The sequence below is a fragment of the Xiphophorus couchianus genome, chromosome 22 (genome assembly GCF_001444195.1).
Source record: "Xiphophorus couchianus chromosome 22, X_couchianus-1.0, whole genome shotgun sequence".
In the NCBI taxonomy this organism is placed as follows: domain Eukaryota; kingdom Metazoa; phylum Chordata; class Actinopteri; order Cyprinodontiformes; family Poeciliidae; genus Xiphophorus; species Xiphophorus couchianus.
In genome coordinates, this window is record NC_040249.1 from 4,838,497 (window position 1) to 4,859,089 (window position 20,593).

General features: G+C 38.5%; 1 protein-coding gene across 3 annotated transcripts in view; it reads right to left on the bottom strand.

Annotated features, from left to right (window-relative positions):
* Positions 1–551: 551 nt before the first annotated feature.
* The window catches only part of LOC114137703 (inactive phospholipase D5), a 58,235-nt gene continuing 38,193 nt past the window's right edge, over positions 552–20,593 (bottom strand). For 2 of the 3 annotated variants that reach the window (XM_028006490.1, XM_028006491.1), the window contains exons 2-10: positions 19,384–19,514; positions 10,032–10,218; positions 9,251–9,362; positions 8,915–9,042; positions 7,326–7,523; positions 5,499–5,629; positions 5,177–5,372; positions 4,999–5,083; positions 552–4,063 (exon numbers count right to left, since the gene is read on the bottom strand). In XM_028006490.1, coding sequence (XP_027862291.1) covers positions 3,516–4,063; positions 4,999–5,083; positions 5,177–5,372; positions 5,499–5,629; positions 7,326–7,523; positions 8,915–9,042; positions 9,251–9,362; positions 10,032–10,218; positions 19,384–19,514 — 1,716 coding nt within the window. In that variant the 3' untranslated portion in view covers positions 552–3,515. The remainder of the gene's footprint in view (positions 4,064–4,998; positions 5,084–5,176; positions 5,373–5,498; positions 5,630–7,325; positions 7,524–8,914; positions 9,043–9,250; positions 9,363–10,031; positions 10,219–19,383; positions 19,515–20,593) is intronic. The other variant, XM_028006492.1, reaches the window with a different exon arrangement.

Sequence of the window (20,593 nt, forward strand, 5' to 3'; positions counted from 1 at the left end):
GAAATTCCTAACTGACTTTTTAAAATTTATTTTCTTGCTTTAATTTGAAACCACTTTTTTTGTGCAAAGTTTGAGCATTTATTTTGTAAACATATATACTTTTATATTTAAAATGTGCTTAGACACAATAATCATGTAAATTAAGACATGTCTGCCTTAATGTTTGCCAACATTCACCTGCCAAAAACTGATTATAGTGAAATAAATCATACAGCTTGACAAATTGATTTTACGGAGGATGTTTTTGTTTGTTTGTTCTGCTTAAAGATTTTCTTTGTACAATATAGATTGGCTACTTTTCACCAATGCATATATGTTAGTGTTGGGCATGGTTTGTCTTAGTTTTTTGAAAAAGATGGAGGGCTTACTAGAAAAAACTGGGACCTTGTATGTTTTCTGACAATATAATCTATCGGACAGATGCACATGTTTAAAATTCAAAATATATTTATCAGCTTTTGTAGGAATGAACCCTGATGCAATAATTTTCAGAACTGATGTGTCTGTAGACAAATAAATGCTGAGAAACATAAAAGTCGCAAACAATAATAGGATATTTATTTTTTTATTAAGAGTAAAAACTCAGCAATCCGGTAAGCAGTAGTGTGCATTACAATAATATTCCATAAATATACATTCTATTCATATCTTTAAAGGTATATAAGAGTTCCCTTTTAACTTAATTTCTATGAAGGCTCATAGCTTACTGTGCAAAGTTCATAAAGGCAGTGCATGCAGAATGTCATGCCAGTACAACAGAATAAATGTAGGCAACTTTGAGAATCTTTAGCTTTAAAATGAAAGTCATTTCTTCATTCTGAAATTTGTGGCTCCACAAACACCTTTGTACCACCTGACATCATCAAGATAGTTTAAATCCAAAAAGTTTCACAAAAACAAAATTCCTCAGATCTTATCAGTCAAAATAATCCCTAGCAAGTAGTACAGAAACAAGCCTTCTTTAATTTGTCATGAATGCTTTTGCAAAGTCGTTTCTGGTTTCAAACCTTGACAAGTGACATGTTCGATGTCACTTTTTCCAAGTAAAAACAAACTCCAGTATCATGCATATAGTCCCTGCGAAGAGGGAAACATACAGGCAGGTATTATTTCACACAAAGACATAGGCAGAGTATATTAGCAGCATTTTTTTTTTCTTTTTACCAAGACATATCACAATCAGCTGATAATTGCAATGTTATCAATGGCATTCCAGATATACGTCCAATGTGACAGTGTGGTTACAGAGTGCATTAAACAAAGTGGAAAGTACATACACATGTTAGAATTAAGCATATCGTTTGTGCAAAGTGAAATTTTTTTATTTACATCTGCTAAAATCTAATAACATGAAACGACAGGTGTCAGAACACTTTCAGACCAAACCTCTGCTGAAATCGGACATTACAGTTTGTATGAGTAGTGACATGCATTAGCCCTGTAATGAACTGAAAACCTGTCAGTGCTGTTTATTAAAGGAGTTTTAGTGACTTATATAGCAGCAATTGTGAATCATGTGAAACATTATGAAACACCTATATCTGACAAATATTTTGTCCTACATATAGAAAGTTAAATTTTTTTCATATCGTCCACCAGGTGGCAGAAGATATTCATGTCAAGCGGTGTTTTATTTATTTATTTTTTTTGGCACATGATTGTTCGATCTTCCACTGAGGTCAGAGATTTGGCATTAGATGTTTTCTCTGTCAGTGTAAGATGGAGGTTACAAAACATTCCCTTGATTTTTCTTCTTCAAAAGTTACGTTATTGCATGACTGATTTGAGCTACTGATTAATTGTTTGATTAGAAACGGTTTGGTCCAAAAATGCTTAGGCAAAAGAAACACAAGGTAAACAAATAAAAGTCTCTGCAACAAAGAGTGACGTGCAGTTGACCCAGATATATGCTTTATACAACGTCTTGCAAAAGTATTGACACCCCTTGGACATTTCCACATGTGTGATTACTTTTGTAAGGCATTGTAAATACCTGTGTGTGGACCGCTATTTCTTTGTACACCAAACTTCTTTGCGTTTGTGCTTAATTACATTTTTACTGGTATTTTCCATGGTGCTAAAAGACAGACATTTATTACAGATGTATTCATTTTAGCCGTAATCAAGACAAGATGTCCAAACATCTAACTGTAGTTTCAGCTGATAATGCCTTCCTGTTTGTTTGATTAATGGCTTTTAGAGTAAGAAAAAAAAGAACCCTTAGATGTAGTTCTTAACCACAAAAAAACGTGGCTAGAGGTTTGTGTAAACACAGGCTACATGCTAACATTCAAAATGCAAAAATGAAATTTGCTACAAGCTTTCAGTCAAGTGCTAAGTGGTATTTCTTTCCTACCAAACTACAGCATAGCTCTGACTACGTTAAAGGGAAGGCAGGTAAGGTTCAGGGATGACGTTACAGTCCAACATGTCCTTGAGGGTCCACAGCAGCTACTTCAGCTGTCAGCTTGGTTAAAAATTCATTGCATTGATTTAGTGTACAGCAGAGATCCAAGTGTCCCCCCCCTTTTTTTTCTCCCCTGTGTGCACCCTGGTTACAGTGCTGTGTTTGGAAAGAGTCAATATAAATGCACTGTTCCTCCTGCTTGGTTGGGATATAGGAATAAAAGAAGAGTAACTTTTGTTTGCCGGGAGCCCTTCAAAGTAAAAGCCCATCCTCCACATTGAGAAATACCAAACTGCATCTCCCTGTGGGGGGGAAGTAGTGAAAGTGTTTCAGTAGTAGAAATGCAACAAGAAAATTGTGCAAATGCTTATATCATTTAAATCTGTTTCGGTGTCAGTAAAATAATTCACTTTGATGCATACAATCTTACGTGGTTTCCAGTAACTTGCAACCAACTAAACCATGATGGATATCGATTTGTAAAGAGCCTTTAGCGCTCCAGTTCCTCTGCTTTGGGTCAGTATTCAAAATCAGTTCCAGGAGTTATTTCCATTAAGAGGACTAAAAGCATTGTCTGGGCAGAGCCACATTAGTGTCTTTTTCCCATAAACGGAACGATGTTTTTTTTTGTTTGGTTTTTTTTTTAGTTAGAAATGTGTTCTCTCTAAAGGTGTTACTGGATATTAACAAAACTATTTACAAAAAAGGCAATTATTATAAAGCTGATCCATTTTGGAGAGCTACCAAATAGATATACAGTAGGTGTTATAGCTGCACATTCTGCACCGCTTCCTGTCTCTGCATAGACATGCAGGGCGTTAAGGTATGACTGCCAAAAACATCTTATAGTGCATATTCAGGCAATCGGTTTAACTTCACTTACATCCTCTGACTGAAAATTAGTTAAATATGTAGCAGGTATGTTTGTGTTTTTGTCTCTTTTGAATCCAACCCATGACCTTTGTGACATCCCACAATGTCACGAAGGAGATTGTGGGATGAATATTTGTGTGAATATTTGCCAACCAGACTATGCTTAAATCTTTTACTCAGAAATGACAATATTAAAATGCTACAAAAGTTCAGTAACAGAATTGCCCTTTACACGTCACAGAGATCCATTGGAGATCTCTCTGAAGCCGCTGCTTTCAGCCCACCGGCTGGGTGGATCCTCTGAAATGTTAAACTTCCATTCTTTTACTTGTGCACGCTCGTCATCAAGGTCACTCATTTTGATTTTGATTCCAGCCCTCTCTTGGTGGTTGTTCATAACTGGCCCCTGTTCGTTGGCCAAGCTTTGTGAGCTGATTTTTTTCAGCCTGTCTTCACGGTGTGCTATTTTGTCCGGTGTGGGTCGATCAGCTTTTGGATGGTTTCTCAGTGCTGCAGGTCTGGCATCATGTTGGCCTGGCAAAGGTTCATAGTTTCTGTGGCTGGGTTTAAAAAGCACCGACTTGTTGATCTGTTGCTTGCTGCAAACTGGAATTTTATTAGTCTGTATTGTGTTGGCGTAACGTGAAAACCAGTCCCGCTTGAAAACAGCCTGCAGCTGCTCCACCACTGTGGAGTTCCTCTCTGTCACATTTGCTGGATGACTGATCACAAGGCCTGCTCCTGCGTTATAGGTGAACTCTTTCCCCACCCAGTCAAGGTTGCCTGTCAGAAAACAAACCAGAGAAAGAAGAAGGATGATTTTGCAATAAGATGCAAATATTGATACAGTGATATGTAATGATGATTTATTGAGAGCTTTATGGACTGTTGTCTCATTGGAGCAGACTTCGTTAGCATGCATTTTAATTGGAAACCAAACTCCACATGTCCTCCAGTGCACTGAACAGGATTATACGTAACGTCTCAGTTTCATTTGACTGAACCAAAAGCCAAGAAGAGTGATGATCTGTTTGGAGATCCACAGTCAGTAGGCTGATTGACTGCTCAAGGGCTAGTACTTACCCACAATCCTTACTCAGAACAATCGAATCAGATAATAAACAATATTGTGGTTGTGATATCCACTGCATTTACATTAGTCACTTTAGATATCCAATAATTTCAATAAATGGTTACTTGTTGTCCTCTAAAAACATAGCCAATTTTGGAAGATAGCCGTAAGTATTCACAAAGGTACTAAGAAAGAAAATATGTAAAACTTCATTTCATGTCGCGTATGCTTGTGTTTAAAAAACAAACCCCAAACAAACCCATGCTTTGGGTGCAGTGGTGTAAAATTCACAGTGTTCGACTGTATCAAGACAAGGTATGTTACCTTTCAGTGATATCAGGGGCTTGTTAAATTTTTCACTTTAGTTTCAGCTGACCATATGGGAATGAAATTTCAATCCTCTACAAGGGTCCAAATGGGATGATAACAATAGATATGCTTCCAGAAGAAAAAGACATTCTCCCAGATGATTGGGAGAGGACCTGTGGCGCTTTGGAGTTTGTGGATTTACAAAAGTTTATAACAAAAATATAGATCTTGATAAAAATGAATCATAAAGTGCTTTCGATAAAAATGCTTATAGACTCTGTTGTCGTGTGCAGTAAGTGAAAAGTTGAAACAGTAACAACTCTGCAGATGAGCTCACCTATATAAACGGCTTTGTCTGTAACCATAAATCTATTGTGATTCATTCCACTGAGACTGCTGTCCCTCTGCGCGTTGAAGAACTTCTACACACACACAAACAGAGGCACACAATTATACAGTGAGCGTACAGCGCATATACAGGAACTGAAAATAGTGCAGAGTGGTGTTGCACTCACAGCTTCCAGGGAACAGTTGGCCTGCTCCATGCAAAGGCTCTTCAGGGACCAGATGAAGTTAAAAGTAAGAGGATGAGTTTCTTCCCAGCAACTTATCAGCAGACGGACGTGAACGTTCCTCAAGATCAGCGCCTCTCTTAAAAGGCCGTCGATACGAGACCAGTATCTTGGCACCGATGCAAAGGAATCCACAGGCCTTGAGCCAGACAGACACACAGAGAAGCTCAGAGAATGATAAATCACTTAGGTCAAAGCAATACATTCAAGTTATTAATGGTCAATCCTTGCAAAAAACAGCATAGAGTGGCAGACAGGCTCTAACCGTTGCATGTTGAGGAGGGGCAGATAATCAATAATGGAGATGTAAATGAAATGGCGGGCCTGTTGGATGACTGCGGAGATTGCTTCCAGATCGCTGCTGCGATCCTTGGTGGTGAAAACATCTGGTGAGCTCTGTCAACGAGGAAGAAGCAGAGTGCAAATACAGTTAGGATGCGTTACGACTGCTGGACTGGGAATACACAACTGCTGACTGTGTGCTGTACTCTGAAGATGACATCAGAGCGTTGTGTAAACAGTTTATTACCGGAGAGACTAGAACAAGGATCTTGATGATGAGCAGAAATCCTTTGAAGGGTAATGCTTCTAATATAATGCTAATGAACAAAGGCCATTTTAGTTTGAAATTTACATCAGTGTCAGCCTATTTATAACGTGGGGGAAAGAAAATACTGAATCATATGTGTGGTTGTAGCCTTAAATGACAATCCTTCAAAATTAGATTCTGTTGTAAAGTTATTCTTTTGTTGTATATATTGAACGTATACTCAGATTACAACCACAAAAGTCAAGGTATTTAATTGAGATTTTATGCAATAGACTATCACAAATTAATGAATTATTGTGAAATGAAAAGAACATTTTTTCCTGGTTACCATTTTTAACAGCTCCAGCTAAAAATACTGCCAGTAGAAGAAAATTTATTAAAGTTGTTATCCCACCAGGTTTTTTCTCAGCAACAAAAACACATCAATAAACAATACAATGACTTCATATCTTGAACAAATATGTTTTTCATAAATACATCCTTAATCCCACATCTAAAACTATTTTGTAAAATCGGTCATCTCTAACATACACTGTAAATCGTGAAAAAAAATGAAATGTGCTAGGCCCAGGTCATGTGTGAAGAGCCATGTAACTATTTTAGTTACATGTACAAAAAACATTTGTTTATTTGCATATTTGTTAATATGAAAACATAATAATATGTTGTGCTGCCATGCTTTATAGGAACACTGTCATGAAGTGGTGTGGTAGCGGTGAGGGAAACGCAGCAAGCCCAGGTTGAAAATGAAAAGATGATGTTTAATGGTGAAAATAGTCCAAGACAGTCCACAAAAACCCAGGCAGCACAGCTGAGCAGAGGCCAGGGCTCAACGCCGACAGCAACTGGTAAAACGGGTGGACAGAACGACACACTAGACAGGAACGACGCTGAGACTAGACGCCAACTCAGACAAGGACCCGACGAGAAACAACAAACACAGGTGGGGTTAAATACACTGAGGGTAATCATGGAAACAAGACACACCTGGGAATAATCAAGGGGAGACAGGACAACACGGAGACTCAGAGGACACAGGAACTCAAAAAATAAACACACAGAGGAAAAACCCAAATCCTCACAAGCACTAAAACATATGAGCATAAACAAACCAACAGGTGTCTCTTTACATCAACTTAAATCCCACATTTGCTTCTCTTTGGCAAATTTCCCATTATGTTATGACTTGAGGATTCTGGGTAATTAAATTTGCTAAAACATAAATTAAATGTTACATTCGTGTCATTTGACAAATGCAAAAGTGACACTTTTGGTTTTACTCTGACATAAGATGTTAATTATTTTCAAGTGAAAAGCCTCAAGCCTAAGAGACTTCACAAGTCACTGGCTTTAAATTTCCAGTTAAGCTCCGAGTCTTTTTATCGTCAGAAAGTTTGTGACTCAAGTTAAATTCGCGTGACTCTGTTGTGCATCTCTGCTTGCTAAAATAAACCGGAGTGAGTTCATTTCATGCCCTTTATCGGTATCAAAATTGTCGACTCAGTGAAGCTAATAAAAAAAAACTGATACTCTGTAACTTACCGAGATGTAGGTTTCAACTTTTGTTTGGTTAACCAAGAGACTTCCAGGTTTCCCTTTGCTAAAGAAGGGAAACAGACGCTTGGACCAAAAGGTGGGGATGAAGGTTTTATGCTGAAGCCCCCAATAGAGGCTAAAAACCTTGTGCAGGTCCAAGGCCAGAGGTTTGCAGTCGTACACCACCACACCAAGCTCCTTTCTCTGCGGAACAAGTAGAACACAATTAGACACACAAGCAACATCAACTACAGTCATATTAAAATAGTTAGAATATGCTTTCTGATAATTGTCAGATTAAAAGTACCTTAAAAAAAAAAACTACCTTTCAGCTGGTATTAAACAAACTTTTCAGTATACCCATATTTTATGTATACCCATATTATAAACGTTTTCTTTTATTGGAATGATGTAATATTCTAATACAAAAATGTAATATTTTCAGTACTATAAGCAGAAAATCATCATAATTAACAGGAAAAAAGGCTGGGAAATACTAATCTGTGAGGATTTGGTTTTTCTGTGTGTCAATTTAGTTTCTGTGGCATCCAGTCTGCCCTTGATTGCGTGTTCCCTGATTCCCTTTTGTGTATTTAATCCCACCTGTGTCTGTGTTTCCCCGTCGGATTCCTGTCTTTGCTGTCTTACGTTTTGTTGTTACCAGTGTTAGAGTTCTTGTTACTTTTCTCACCTGTGCTGCTTGGACTGTGTACTTGCTCTTTATAGTCATTAAATCATCAAACTAAGTTGCTGCCTCACCTCTCTGCTTTTTGGGCCCGAACCTCAAACAACCGCAAATCATGACATAACCGGTGTGTAGTTAATCTATATCAATCAATCAAATTTTATTTGTATAGCACATTTCAGCAGCAAGGCATTTCAAAGTGCTTTACATCATAACAAACACAAAAACACAAAGTCATGGCAACTGCATCGACTGGAGAGTTGGGTCAGACTCTCCAGTCCAGTCCTCAACTGGTATGAATTGAGATTTAAAGGACTCTCTCGTTTAAATAGTTAATCTATACAATGCATTTCACTTTGTGGATACAGTTCCAGAAATGCATGGAGTTTTCAATGATATTCTAACTTATTGAAAATATCTGTAGCTATTTATTTGGAAGACATTATTGTTGTATTTTTTGTGTAAATTATGGTTCAGCAAAAAAAACAAAAAAACCCAACTGAAATTAGGAAGAATACAGGCAGCTCTCATTATTATTGTGCCTTAGGTGTTAGCATCTTGGGTTGTTTTGGGGTTTGATTCATTGATTCAAATTTCATTGTTATTCTTTGTTCCTTAGTCTCTTTCTATGATTACATCAGCCTTGTTTCTGTTTTACTTAAGTTCAATCCTTCTTAGTGATTCTAGTTTATTGTGTTTATGTCTACTAGTTATTCTAGAACTTCTTTTCTCATCTTTTTTCTTTTCTTTGTTTTATTAAAGCACGTTGAATCACCTCGTGAATAAATGATGCTTAACACACACTTGCTTTGCCTCCTTTTCTGCAATATTATGATTATTTCCCTCCACACTTTCCACTGTAACATTTCAGCTTTTGTTCATGATGTACTTTGAGGTAGGTCTACATTACGGTGGTCAGAGATCTCCAGTCCATGCTGGCGCTGCCGATGTAGAAATGCTTCCGGTCGACAACCCAGAAAGACGACTCGAGGAAGCCTCCGGTGAGGGCTGTCATGTTCACCTTGTGAACCTCAGCGCCTGCAAAATTGGGAGGGGAAAAAAAAAAAAGAAATAAAAGTACACGCTTAAGCCAATAAAAGACAGAAGTTGTTATTTATGACATGGACAACGAAGCAGAAACATGTCCAGGAGATTTAATTACTGACAGATTAAAGATGTAGAAGCAACATGTCTTGTGTTCAGCTAAAAGCGGGTGAAACGTAGAGAGCAGAAGGGGAGAGCTGACCATGATTGTCTGCGAGCGTCTTTAGCTCTGCTGAGTCGAAGTCTCCTGTGGAGATCTTCAGCTGGATTCCTTTATCTTTCAGTCCCTGCAGCCTGGATAGCAGAGCCCTGCCCTGAAACAACCCGACAGACCCAGAGCTTAGTATTCTAATAAGACAGTTCACTTCCTAAACTTATGTTATTAATGCTGTTTTTCCATGTAGGGAGCTACAGTATCTGTGATGTTGTTTTTAATTTCTGGTCCCAGTGATAGTCATGGTTATAAGTCTTATAGGTGCACTTGCAAAGCAAAAAGTCTATTTTAAAACTACAAAGAGTGTACTGACAGCCCACGAAGAACGATGTGATGGATCACATTTATCTAATAAGACGACTTATCATTTTGAGAACAGCGGTGAAACAATATCTCTCTATTGGCAAAGCTTTCTTTTGTACTCAAAGATAACACTCACTAAGATGCTGTCAAAACACAAATCTATCATCTTGCTGTTTTGGTCATTAGGTACATTCAAAATCAGTAAACATTTCAGCATCTTTTGTTGGCTACATTTCAGTTATGTCTGGCAAGAATATAATTGTAAGGATACACAAAATTAATGTGAAAAAAGTTGTCAGAAAATGTTGTTTTGTTTTGTTTTTTCTTTTACTTTTTGAGGCCTTTGCTGTTGCACTGAAACCAAAAACTGAAACACGAGCAGGAAAATATAAAACAGACAATATATGTATCAATGAACAGCACAACCTGTGCGGTGTAAAGTGTCTGAGAACTTGTCTTGTTTTACCTGGCCGGCAGCAGGGTAGAAGCTGGACACATAATCAGAGGGACTGAGGAACCACACGGGGGAAACGATCTCGACAGCAACTCGAGCTTTGTCCAGTAAGCTGTTGAGCCCTGTGGAGAGAGGTAGGTGGAAGGCGCTGTCGTCTGAGAACAACATGTCCGCGGGGATGTTCTCCACAAGCACGATGCTGTGGAGAAAGATAGTAAAAGCAAAACTGCCTTAAGTATGAAAAATATCAGGCTCAGAGCCTCAGATTTGCTTCGTAAATGTCTTTTTTCGTTTAGTTCCACTGCAAGTGTGATTTATTAGTTCATTTTCATGTGTAATAGGTGTTGCTTCTGTGGATCTTTGTGTCCTTAACTTGTCTTTAGTCATCGGCCCTGATTCAAGGCTGACAGTTGTCCCTTCGGTTTCCCTGATGTGAGCTGAAGCGACGGTTACATTTCTCCTCATTTCCCAGCTCGACTGACCGAGTTCGGGTGTTTATTACAGTGTGTCAATTTCAGCCAGAATTAATGAGGTCCACAGTCTTTCAAAATGTAATTACCCGTTTACCTTCGTGGCAGAATTATGCACACTGCTAATGAAGTAAGATTTTTTATTTTTTTTACCTTCAACCACAAGGCAAATGAGTTAACAGCGTTCTTCTTCCTTCGTCTCTGGGTCATTTGCTTAATGAGTGAAATCTAATTTTTCCATACACGCACACAAACATGCCCCCAGATTCTGTTAAACATTATTCAATTTTGCACAAGATTGCCTCTAGCAAATACTGGGAAGAGCATTGGACTGATGAGAGGAGAGCAATGCCAGCTTCATTACTACTTTCTCAGGGAAATGGATTCATTTGTGGTGTAATATTCTTGCTGCACTTCTGCTGCTAACTTCATATTAACATTAGGGATTTTATTTAGGTCTGTCTGTCTGTCTGTGAATTTTCTACCACATGAAATATTTTAAAGCAGATGTGAGCAGAGTATTGCCAATACCAATACGATACTAATACTGATACTGATACTTTTTATTTAAATTTCATATATCGTTACCGTTAGTTGTTTTTGTGGGGGTTTTCCATAACCTTAGGGCAGAATTCAGACAAAATTTCTAAATGTCAGCATAGTTTTTTTTTTTACCCCTCCAGGGGGTCTTTTGTGGGCTCTAGTGTGCCTTATATGATAGTAGGCTGACAGGAAACGGGGGAAGACATGCGGCAAATGTCGTCCGGTCCGGGAGTCGAACCCGCGACAGCCGCGTCGAGGACTCATGGCCTCCAAATACGGGTCGCGCTAACCACTACGCCACCACGGCACGCCCAAAATGTCAGCATAGTTAACAGAAGCAATAGAAAAAGAACAAATGTTTTTGTTCATTTTCCCTAGATAAAGCGCAGGAAAAATGATCTGAGAGCAAATCAAAACAAAATCTTTTTTGAGGTAGATTTGAGTAACTACAATAGAAAATTGAAATAAAATATCACGAGAAAATCTGAAACTATTAGTAGTTTAGTATCGGTCTAACCATGCTAGTTTTGATACAATACTCATATACTGTAGTCTTAGCATTAATTTTATCAATATTTTGGATCGATCTGCAGAACATCTATTTCAGAGTAATCATCAGAGGTTTGGAGAAGAACAGCATCTATGTGGGTGTTGAGGAAATATACACAGATGCATTAAAATTTTCCATGTATCAGCTGCATGTTTGATTCAATAGATTGTGTGAAATAGATCACAGACCGACATGCTCTCTTACATTCTCTGTACAAATGTAGTGGACTTTATGATAAGAACTAGCCTAAATATAGATGTTAAATGATGGGGAAAATGGCCTCCATGGTTGCAGTTTAAGCCTTAATGTTTCATTAAGGCGTCATTTAGAAAAATCAAGAATTTTCCCTATATTTCACAAAGTTCTATGAAATTAAATCAACAAACGAGGATAAGAATGCGAAACCTATTTCTGTTGCCATTTTCAAGCTCAGCACTATTCAGAAACAGATGCTGAATTAACAACGGGATTAAACAACAATTTTGGTCAGCCAAATCTTTAGAGAGAAAAAAAAATAGACAAGCAAGCAGCTGTTTTGTGTTGGTGAACAGCTTTACTGCAATCTTCGTTGCTTCTTGGTTGATCAAGCAACCGGAGCAACCAGATAAAATGTTTTACAAGACTCTTTCATGACCACTCCTGACAAGGAAACGAGTTCAGTGACATGTACGAGAGAATGGCCAGAACTAAAAAGTGTAATTTAATGGAGATTGGTTTGCAGTTGCCTCTCATTACAGTTTTTTAAATCTAATCAAATAAATAATCGGGGCAGAGAAAAAATCTGATGTTGATTCAGAATACTCTGATGAGGATTCTTCTGACAGGTATCCAGATCCTGGCTTTTGGACTGGGTGTGACCTCTGAGTGTATACATGTTTGCTTTCCAAAACATGAACTCCCAGCTGTAAATCATTTGAAGTGACTGTTTTTAGAGGGATAAGGGGCATGGAACGGAATATTCGATAAACAGGAGGGAACTGTTGGATAAATTGTATTTTTAGTAATTATCAAATATTCGTTGTATCATGTAGCCTTGTAGTTACATTTAGATAATGTTTACTTATATGCTCTTATTCTTTTACTCTTAGTATAAGTAATGTTTCTGTGTGTTAAATAACTTTGATTCCTTCCTAAAGGAATCCCTGGGAAATAGAGGTGTTAGTTGTTCCCAGCTGAGTTTTACAACCCTGGAGGAAACTCTGCTTTGTTCTTTGTGCTACAAAGCAGTTGCTTTGAAGCTATACAACGTGTCCCATTCGACGCCGTGCCTGGAGCAAGAAGGATTTAGATTGTAGATAACATGTGTTTAGTTAGTGATTATCATTTAGCGCTGCAACTATGTGAATTGTTTTCCCCTCCACCATTTTAGAGTTGCAGCGCCCCGTGTGGCAGGGTTCCTAAAATCAATAAAACAGAGGAGCGGGAGATGTGTTTTTCAGAGTGGTTGGAGATTTGTAACTGAAAGCATATCTCTGTCTGCTCTCCTCGTGAGAACAAAGAATTTAACTCTCTTGTCTTTCCTGTGTTTGTTTAAAATTGTCTCTAATAGGTATTTAGACCTGACAGATGGTTTGGCTGTCAGTGTGACTCAAAGGTTAATTTGGTTAACTACAAAATGATGCTGCTAATATCCAGACAATGTGTCACAATATTACAGCCTAAATCAGCAGAGGGCTCACTATTGAGCTAGGCTGCTGTCACACATTTATTGCATGCAGCCAAATTAGATTTTAGAACTGGTTTCATTCCAAACTCACACAAACAGCATCAATATTTGGTGTAATTCTGTAACCCACCGTGCACACATGGAATATTTATAGTCATTTAGTTAATTTGTTTTTTTGCTATCTATGTTATTCTCACCTTCACCCTTTCCTTTTAGTATGCTTGCTTGCCATTTGTATGATCTTTATGCTATTGAGTTTTATTTTGTTATTTTTCTTTACATATTGTTGGATGATCTCTTGATCCATTTGTATTGATTAGATTTGAACATATCCAGCAGTTAGTGAAGGAGAGCACACTTTAGCCATGTAGGTTTTGCTTGCTTGTTTGGCTACAGTAAATGTATTCTATCATGAATATTTGGATTAGATAGACAAATGTTCAAGATGCATTTCTCTTAGTCAGTAGGCTCTTTATGGATAGAAGCGAATAAAAGTCTGGACGTGTTTTCAGATAGGTCCGCGCTTTCAAATTTTGAGACTATTGTTTGATTCTGTTTTCTTCTGCTATCCCTTTTATGTCTTCATCCATGAAACTACAGTCACTCCTGCTGAAACTGTGACATTTTCTCAAGCTGCAATTAAAGACCCAAGACTTCACATGCATTGTGTTGATTCAGTCGATTCAGCTGGCGTTGTTCATTTGTTGCTGGGGTTTGGTTGGGTTAGTTTGTAAGTGGTCAAACTTGGTGCAGTGGGTTTACTTGTTACATGGGTTTCTCTTTATTTAGATTAATTGCGCTCCTGTTCCTGTGACATTTTAATCCCCTTTTTTGAGCCCTGACATTATTTTGGGGATGAACCTGCCAGAACCAGTAACTGTACCACACAAGAATTGGCATCTCTGCTTTTACATAACCAGAACATGACTCAAGGGCATAATGGTCAGAAAATGTATTTTAGGTGATAATGTAGTGGAATCAAACTGAGAGGCCAGTTGCCAGATCTCTGTTCCCAAATGTATTCCTGGCTAAAGTAGAGCCGAGTCAGTCTGTGGAAGCTGGCCAAGGGTCAAACTGTTTGACTCACACACTGTCTAATAATAACACCCCTAATATGTCCTTATGGAAATGGCGGTCAATAAGTTCAGTGAAGAAATGGCTTCAATGTAAAACTGGCCAATAGATCCTGTAAGGTTTGATTTCTTTAACTCCAAAGTCCATGAAGCGAAAAGGGTTTTCTAGCAACCGTACCTCAAATTGTGACTGCACAAACAAGCTTGGGCAGCTACAATGCACGCTCCGCAATGATTGAAAACCAGGATGGATGAAAAGCAAGAGGAGGAAGGCGTAATCCTATTGAGAAACAAATGCACTGAGTCTTCTCTAATGGCTTAGAGGTATGATGAATAGTGATTGTGACTGGCTCAAGCACCCAGACAGGGTTCTGTATAAAAATCAGACAAAGCAGGGAGGCAGCAGTTGTTTATCCCTGCAGAAGATTCAGTGATTTACGCAGTCCGCTCTGTCTGTGGCTGGTTCCCTCCTCTGTAACCCATCTGTGCAGTCATGGGTGCCATTCAGCCCCAGCAGCAAACAAAGCAGTTGGGTAAACTTCATGCTGCATTTGTGTGCAGAAACAGTCAAACAGGAAGAGAACAAGAATGTGACTGAATGAAAAAAAACCCCAACTTTTTCTTTAAGTGATACAACCGGGATACCGTTTCACAATATCACACAGCTGTCGGAGCAAATATGTTTCCATATCGAAGACGTAGCACTCAATATAAAAATCACTAGTGAGTGTAAACATGCGGTACATAACAGTGCAATGTGCTTGCTTTCGACTCCTTGCGTCTACTGGAGCACTCTCACACTAACAACCTGGGATCATGCTGGAAATCACAGCGTGGCTGAGTTGGCTCTTGACAACGGATGTAAATTATCTGCCCTCTCACAAGCCGCCCTGAGCTCGCCGTGTGCAGCAGCGAGAACGTTAATACACAGGCTTCACAGCTGCCTCCATCCTGCTCACACAAGGCGTTCAATTTAGTTTTACCAGGGAGGAAAATACCACAGGGGAAAAACAAACTATTTCCATTTAACGGGTGTTCTTTATTTATTGCTAAAAGCCTAGACAAGCTTGCAAGAAGTTTTTTTTGGTGTGTGTGTGTTGGACTATTTTTGCTATTACATTTTTGCTGATGGTCAAATATTTTACACATTTTGAACAAGTTAATAGAAATAACCAACGCTACATCTGTTTTGCAGAAAACAAAAATGTGGAGTGTAAGTAATTCATGGCATTTATATCAAAGTTAATTGGAGTGCAGGGCAAGCCTGTTCACCTGGGCTTTGTTACCTAAGGTTGGGTTTGTGCTATTAGAACAGATGTTAGGCAAACTTTGGGTCAAGAAAAGGGGTATATAAATATAAATACAAAATCAGTTACTTTCACTTTATTTTCATCAACTTAAAAGCTTAAATGGGCAGTATTATGTGTCTTCCAGTCGCACTCTGCCAGTTTATAGCACAATCAAGAAACAACGTTACTTTCAGTTGTTATGAAAATACTGTTTATAACACCTTGAAATGGGGACCCTGTCTCTTTAAAAACTGTTCTCTTTCAATCTCGGCCTTAAATAAGTCATTATAACATGTCTTCTTTGTTAACTCTTTAACAATGTTTTTTACCAGAGTTGCATTGAGAAGGAGCTTGTATAATGATCTCAGCTCATGCGCAGTTCCACCAGGTGTTCTCTAATTATTTCTGCTGGCTAGTCTGAAGGAATTGAGTGGGGGAACTGCAGGGGAGGGCTGCTCTGTGAGAAGTCTGAGGAGGGGCTGTGTCTCAAAGGCGGGGCTAGGTCCACCCAGGCATTTTGCTCAGCTGAATGGCTGCCATGGAGATTAAAGGATTTCTCAATCATGGATGAAAGGTATGCGACAGACTGGCGACCTGTCCAGGGTGTACCCCGCCTCTCGCCCGGAACGTTAGCTGGAGATAGGCACCAGCACCTCCTGACCTCACTAGGGACAAAGGTGTTAGAAAATGGATGGATGGATGCATGGATGAAAGGTATGGTTTTAATGAGGGAATAACACTATAACATGATATAAAGTTAGATAAATAAAATGTATCTTAAATTCTTTAAGAAATGAATTAGGTTTATTATCCTTCACTTTTTAAACTACTTTGAGTAATTGATTGACTTTACTGTACTGTTTGATAAGTAGGATTAATTGGAATGCATGTATGATTCAATTGAAAAGGTATTTTTCCCCCACCTAAAGTGCATCAGGACGACATTTGTTCTAAATTGCCGCCATATAAATAAAACAAAATTTATTCTGACGAAATTGTGTAATTTTATTCCATGAAGGCCAACGGAAGCAGAATGGGGTGCAATAAAGCTCTTGGGTTCTTTTTCTCTTGGTACACAACTGGTAACTCATCCCACCACGCAATCACAACAGAACACAAAGAAAATCTGCATAAGAAACACAATTATAACATCACAGTAACTCCTGAGTCATTGGTTGTGAGGCTTCAGAAAGCTTTGTCGATGACGAAAGCACATTAGCAGGAACAAAGCAAGAGTCGAAGGTCTGCCGTTTTTAGATTATTCAGAGGAAATTAAGTTAAGTTGAGCTACACGTTTGCTTTAATGAAGTGCCTGTGTCCCTTGAGCAAAAAGCTTTTTGTAATAATTCATTCAATGCCTTTTAGTTATTTGTTTCAGTTGCACTGCAAACATTATCATTAACCATATGAGTAGCAGGGCAGCCGTGGAAGTATTACAGCACAGATTTCTGGAACTTCCTTTGAGTGTTCTTGGACGAACGAGAGCCCCGTCATCCCTGACAGCGAGCCAATAAAAGCTGATGAATTTATTCAGCAGCCTCGTCTCCCTCCATCTGGTTCACCCGTCTTCAACCTCATCCGTATCTCTCAGCGTGACCCAAGGGGATGCTTCAGTGGACAAGAAAAATTCATTCAGCTTCACAAGTTGGGATTTTGCTTTCAGCCTCAAGTGGGGGGGAGAAGGATGCCCGGTTGAGTTCCCTGAAAGGATGTTAATGGTTGATTTGAGGAAGAGCAGAAGAAGGAGAGAATCGATGGCCACAGAGATGAGGGGTGAAGGAGAGAGAGAGAGAGGGAGAAGCAATCTGAGGCGGGATGCTAAATTGAACGCTGAGGGTCTAATGGTGGAGAACCAGCAGGAAGTGTAGGAGGAGAAAATAAAAACTGCTGTTTCAGCTCAACACCTGCTGATTAGCCGCTTTCACTCGGGACCACCAGGACGTACTGTGGTAGTTTTTAGACTTCCTGTCCCGGGATTCATATTCCTACATTTTGCATCGACTGTATAATTTTGAAAAAGCTTTTTCCAACTTTTAGAGCAGCTTAGAGCAAGGCTGAAGTATCTATCGCATGGCCAATTAGTTAGACAGAATTTTGTGTTTTCAATCCAAGAAACAGTTGTACACAAATGACTAAAGAAATTGTTTAACAAAGAAATGACAGAACTTCCAATGTGACATCAAAGAGGTCTGAAGAAAAGCATTCTGAATTTCCTCCTGATCTGATTCAGCCACTAACTCATTGAAATCTGTTAACGTCACTGAATGCAGTTGACACTCATTGTCTTATACACAGACAGTACAATCTTCAGTACCGTGCAGTTGGCAGTCAGGTAGAGATGACAGACATCTGATTGAACGTTGACATTTTTCAGGGACTCTATTTCTGAACAATTAAATGCTTTTGACACATTTTAGTGTTGTGCTACACTGGAGAGCTCCCTGCTGTAGCATTTTTTCACCAACTACAAAATAAACCGCACTTGCTAAAATGTCATGTCATCACTGCGGTAGTCGTGCCTGTAAACCAAACATAGTTCAGCATGGTATGGGAAGCATGGCAGTGCTGTGAAAAAATATTCACCACCTTACAGATTTCTTCTGTTTTATTATTCTTACATAAACAATAGAGTCAAGCTCAGCAGAAGACACTTTCTTAGATTATTTCACAGTAAAAGATTTAGTCAATGACCAATAATCACCCACTTAGGAGGGAGATTTAATTCGGCCTTTCAGTCTAGAGTTAAGCCTAAACAAGATAATGGAGTTTGAATAAACAATTTGTTTCAGAGCAGAAACAAGAATTGCTTCATCCGTCTTCCAAAGCCCCAGCATTTTGTCAGTCATTATTGATTGCTCTTAGCTTAGTGTTCCTCAAGGTTTCATCAGAGAGAGAGAGACAGAGAGAGAGATGAGAGTTTTGTGGTTAGTAGATGATATTTATCATTTATACAACAGTGATTGTCAGATTTTAATGTGAAAAATGTTTGTGTCATACACCATCGTGATAGTTTTTATGCAACCTTCTAGGTTTTAGTATATGTTTTTGTTGTTTTATAGCAACAAAAACACTTCAAACTACAACCATGGCCGCTGTATTTGTTATCGTGCCATTTATGTTGATCTACAAAAAATGCATGTTATTAAGCAGGTCTAAAACTGAGGAAGTAAAGCAGATTCTTGCTCTTGTTTTGTGAAGTGAAGCTGCTTCAATATTGATCTGCTCCCACTTTGAATACCACATGTGTATTGGGATGAAGGGTGTGAAATTCACAGTGATCAGCTTCATCAGGACTGTGATGCTATTGGTCTGTGATATCACCAAGTATTTTTATTTGTGTATAAACTGACCATCTGTGAATTAGCAAAATTAATGTCTGTATTTGCGCTTTCAACCTCCGTAAGGCACTTTGTGTTAAGTTTGATTCTGTGGAAAAATGCTCTATGATACAGTTTATTTGATCTATAAATTGGTCATTTTGTAAAGATGTTGTTTATTTTTACTCATTTGAAAATGGTGGCTAGCAACATATGGGTTCACTACAATGATACACATACACTCACTGCTAAGGACAATTTAGAAAGACCAAGTAACCTAGCAGACATGAGAACATGCAAAGACCTGGTGCCGGGATTTGAACCAAAAATTGTTAGAAATCAATACTTATGTATTTATATTTATATACCCCTTTTTGGCAACTCTACCAACTGATCACTGGCTTCAGGTATCAGAACGGAAGCGTCACAAGAAACCTCTGCTTCAGCAGATCTCACCTGCAGTTACTGGAACACTCTTCCTCCGTTTCTTCATCTTCTCCCCAGATATCCACTGCCGAGAAAATCAACGCCATAAGCACAGCGAAGCAGCACACCAAGGCAAATATCACAATGCACTTCTGCTGAGACTGCAAGAAAGATGGAAAAAAACAAAACAAAAAAAAACCAAACAAAAAAAAACAAAACACCAGATTGATTACTGAGGTTTATTTTCTGCTCCTGAACACTACTGTAAACAAAAAAAAGCAAGACCAAAGTTCCCCAACCTTAGCTGGCTGGCTGACAGAACTGATTTACTGCGCAGCTCTGCAGGTCATAGCATGATGGAGGAGAGTTCAACACAAGCCTGTGGTGTCATATGTGACCTCAGAACATCAGATCTAAATTTAAACACGGTGCATGAATAGAGATGGATAAGGGTTCTAAAAGAGCAGTCAGTAAAAAAGAAAACAAAAAACACTTTTAACAGAAAAAGGTGAACGCAAAACAAAATAAATCACCTGCAGATTTTAAGCTGTTTTAGTCAAGAACGTAACATGTTTGGACTCATTCCAATATGGCCGAGAAGAAAGTGGGCTTCATTATGTTCTGTAGTGATGGTGAAAAATGGAAGAGACTTGAAATACCAGCTGCTTTCACTTGCTTCTATCCAGCTGATGTAGCTGCGGATGGTCATCTCTGCTTTATACATAATTTCTCATCTTTATAAGTAACACATTTAAAGTATTACATAGCAGAGTTAAACATTTTAAAGACACTTGAAGAAAAAAGAAGGTGCGTCATTTTTAAAAAATATATACGTATATAACTTTCAAATAGATAGATGGAAGACTAAAATAAGAAAAATTGAGTTTCTGCCACGTTGATGAGGAAAGAATACATTGATAATGAAAAATTAAGTATTGCTTATTTCTTAATCTACTTTTTTCAGAGGTTATTGCAGCTTTTAGGAAAAGAACACAAACTATCTGGAGCCCACCAGCCAAACAAGCCCTGTACAAACAGAGCATAATCCATTATTGGTGACAGGAGGTGGGAATTTGTTCCTGTTTCTTCCAAAGGATTTGTCCCTGGAGGAACAGAAGACCTTTGAAAGAGATGTAATATATTCTGTTGGAGATTGTTATGCGGAAGTAGCCTAAAATTCTAGCTTAGTACCATCTTGCTGTAGATCTACATTCTATATTAGGTGTATCCTTTTTTCATG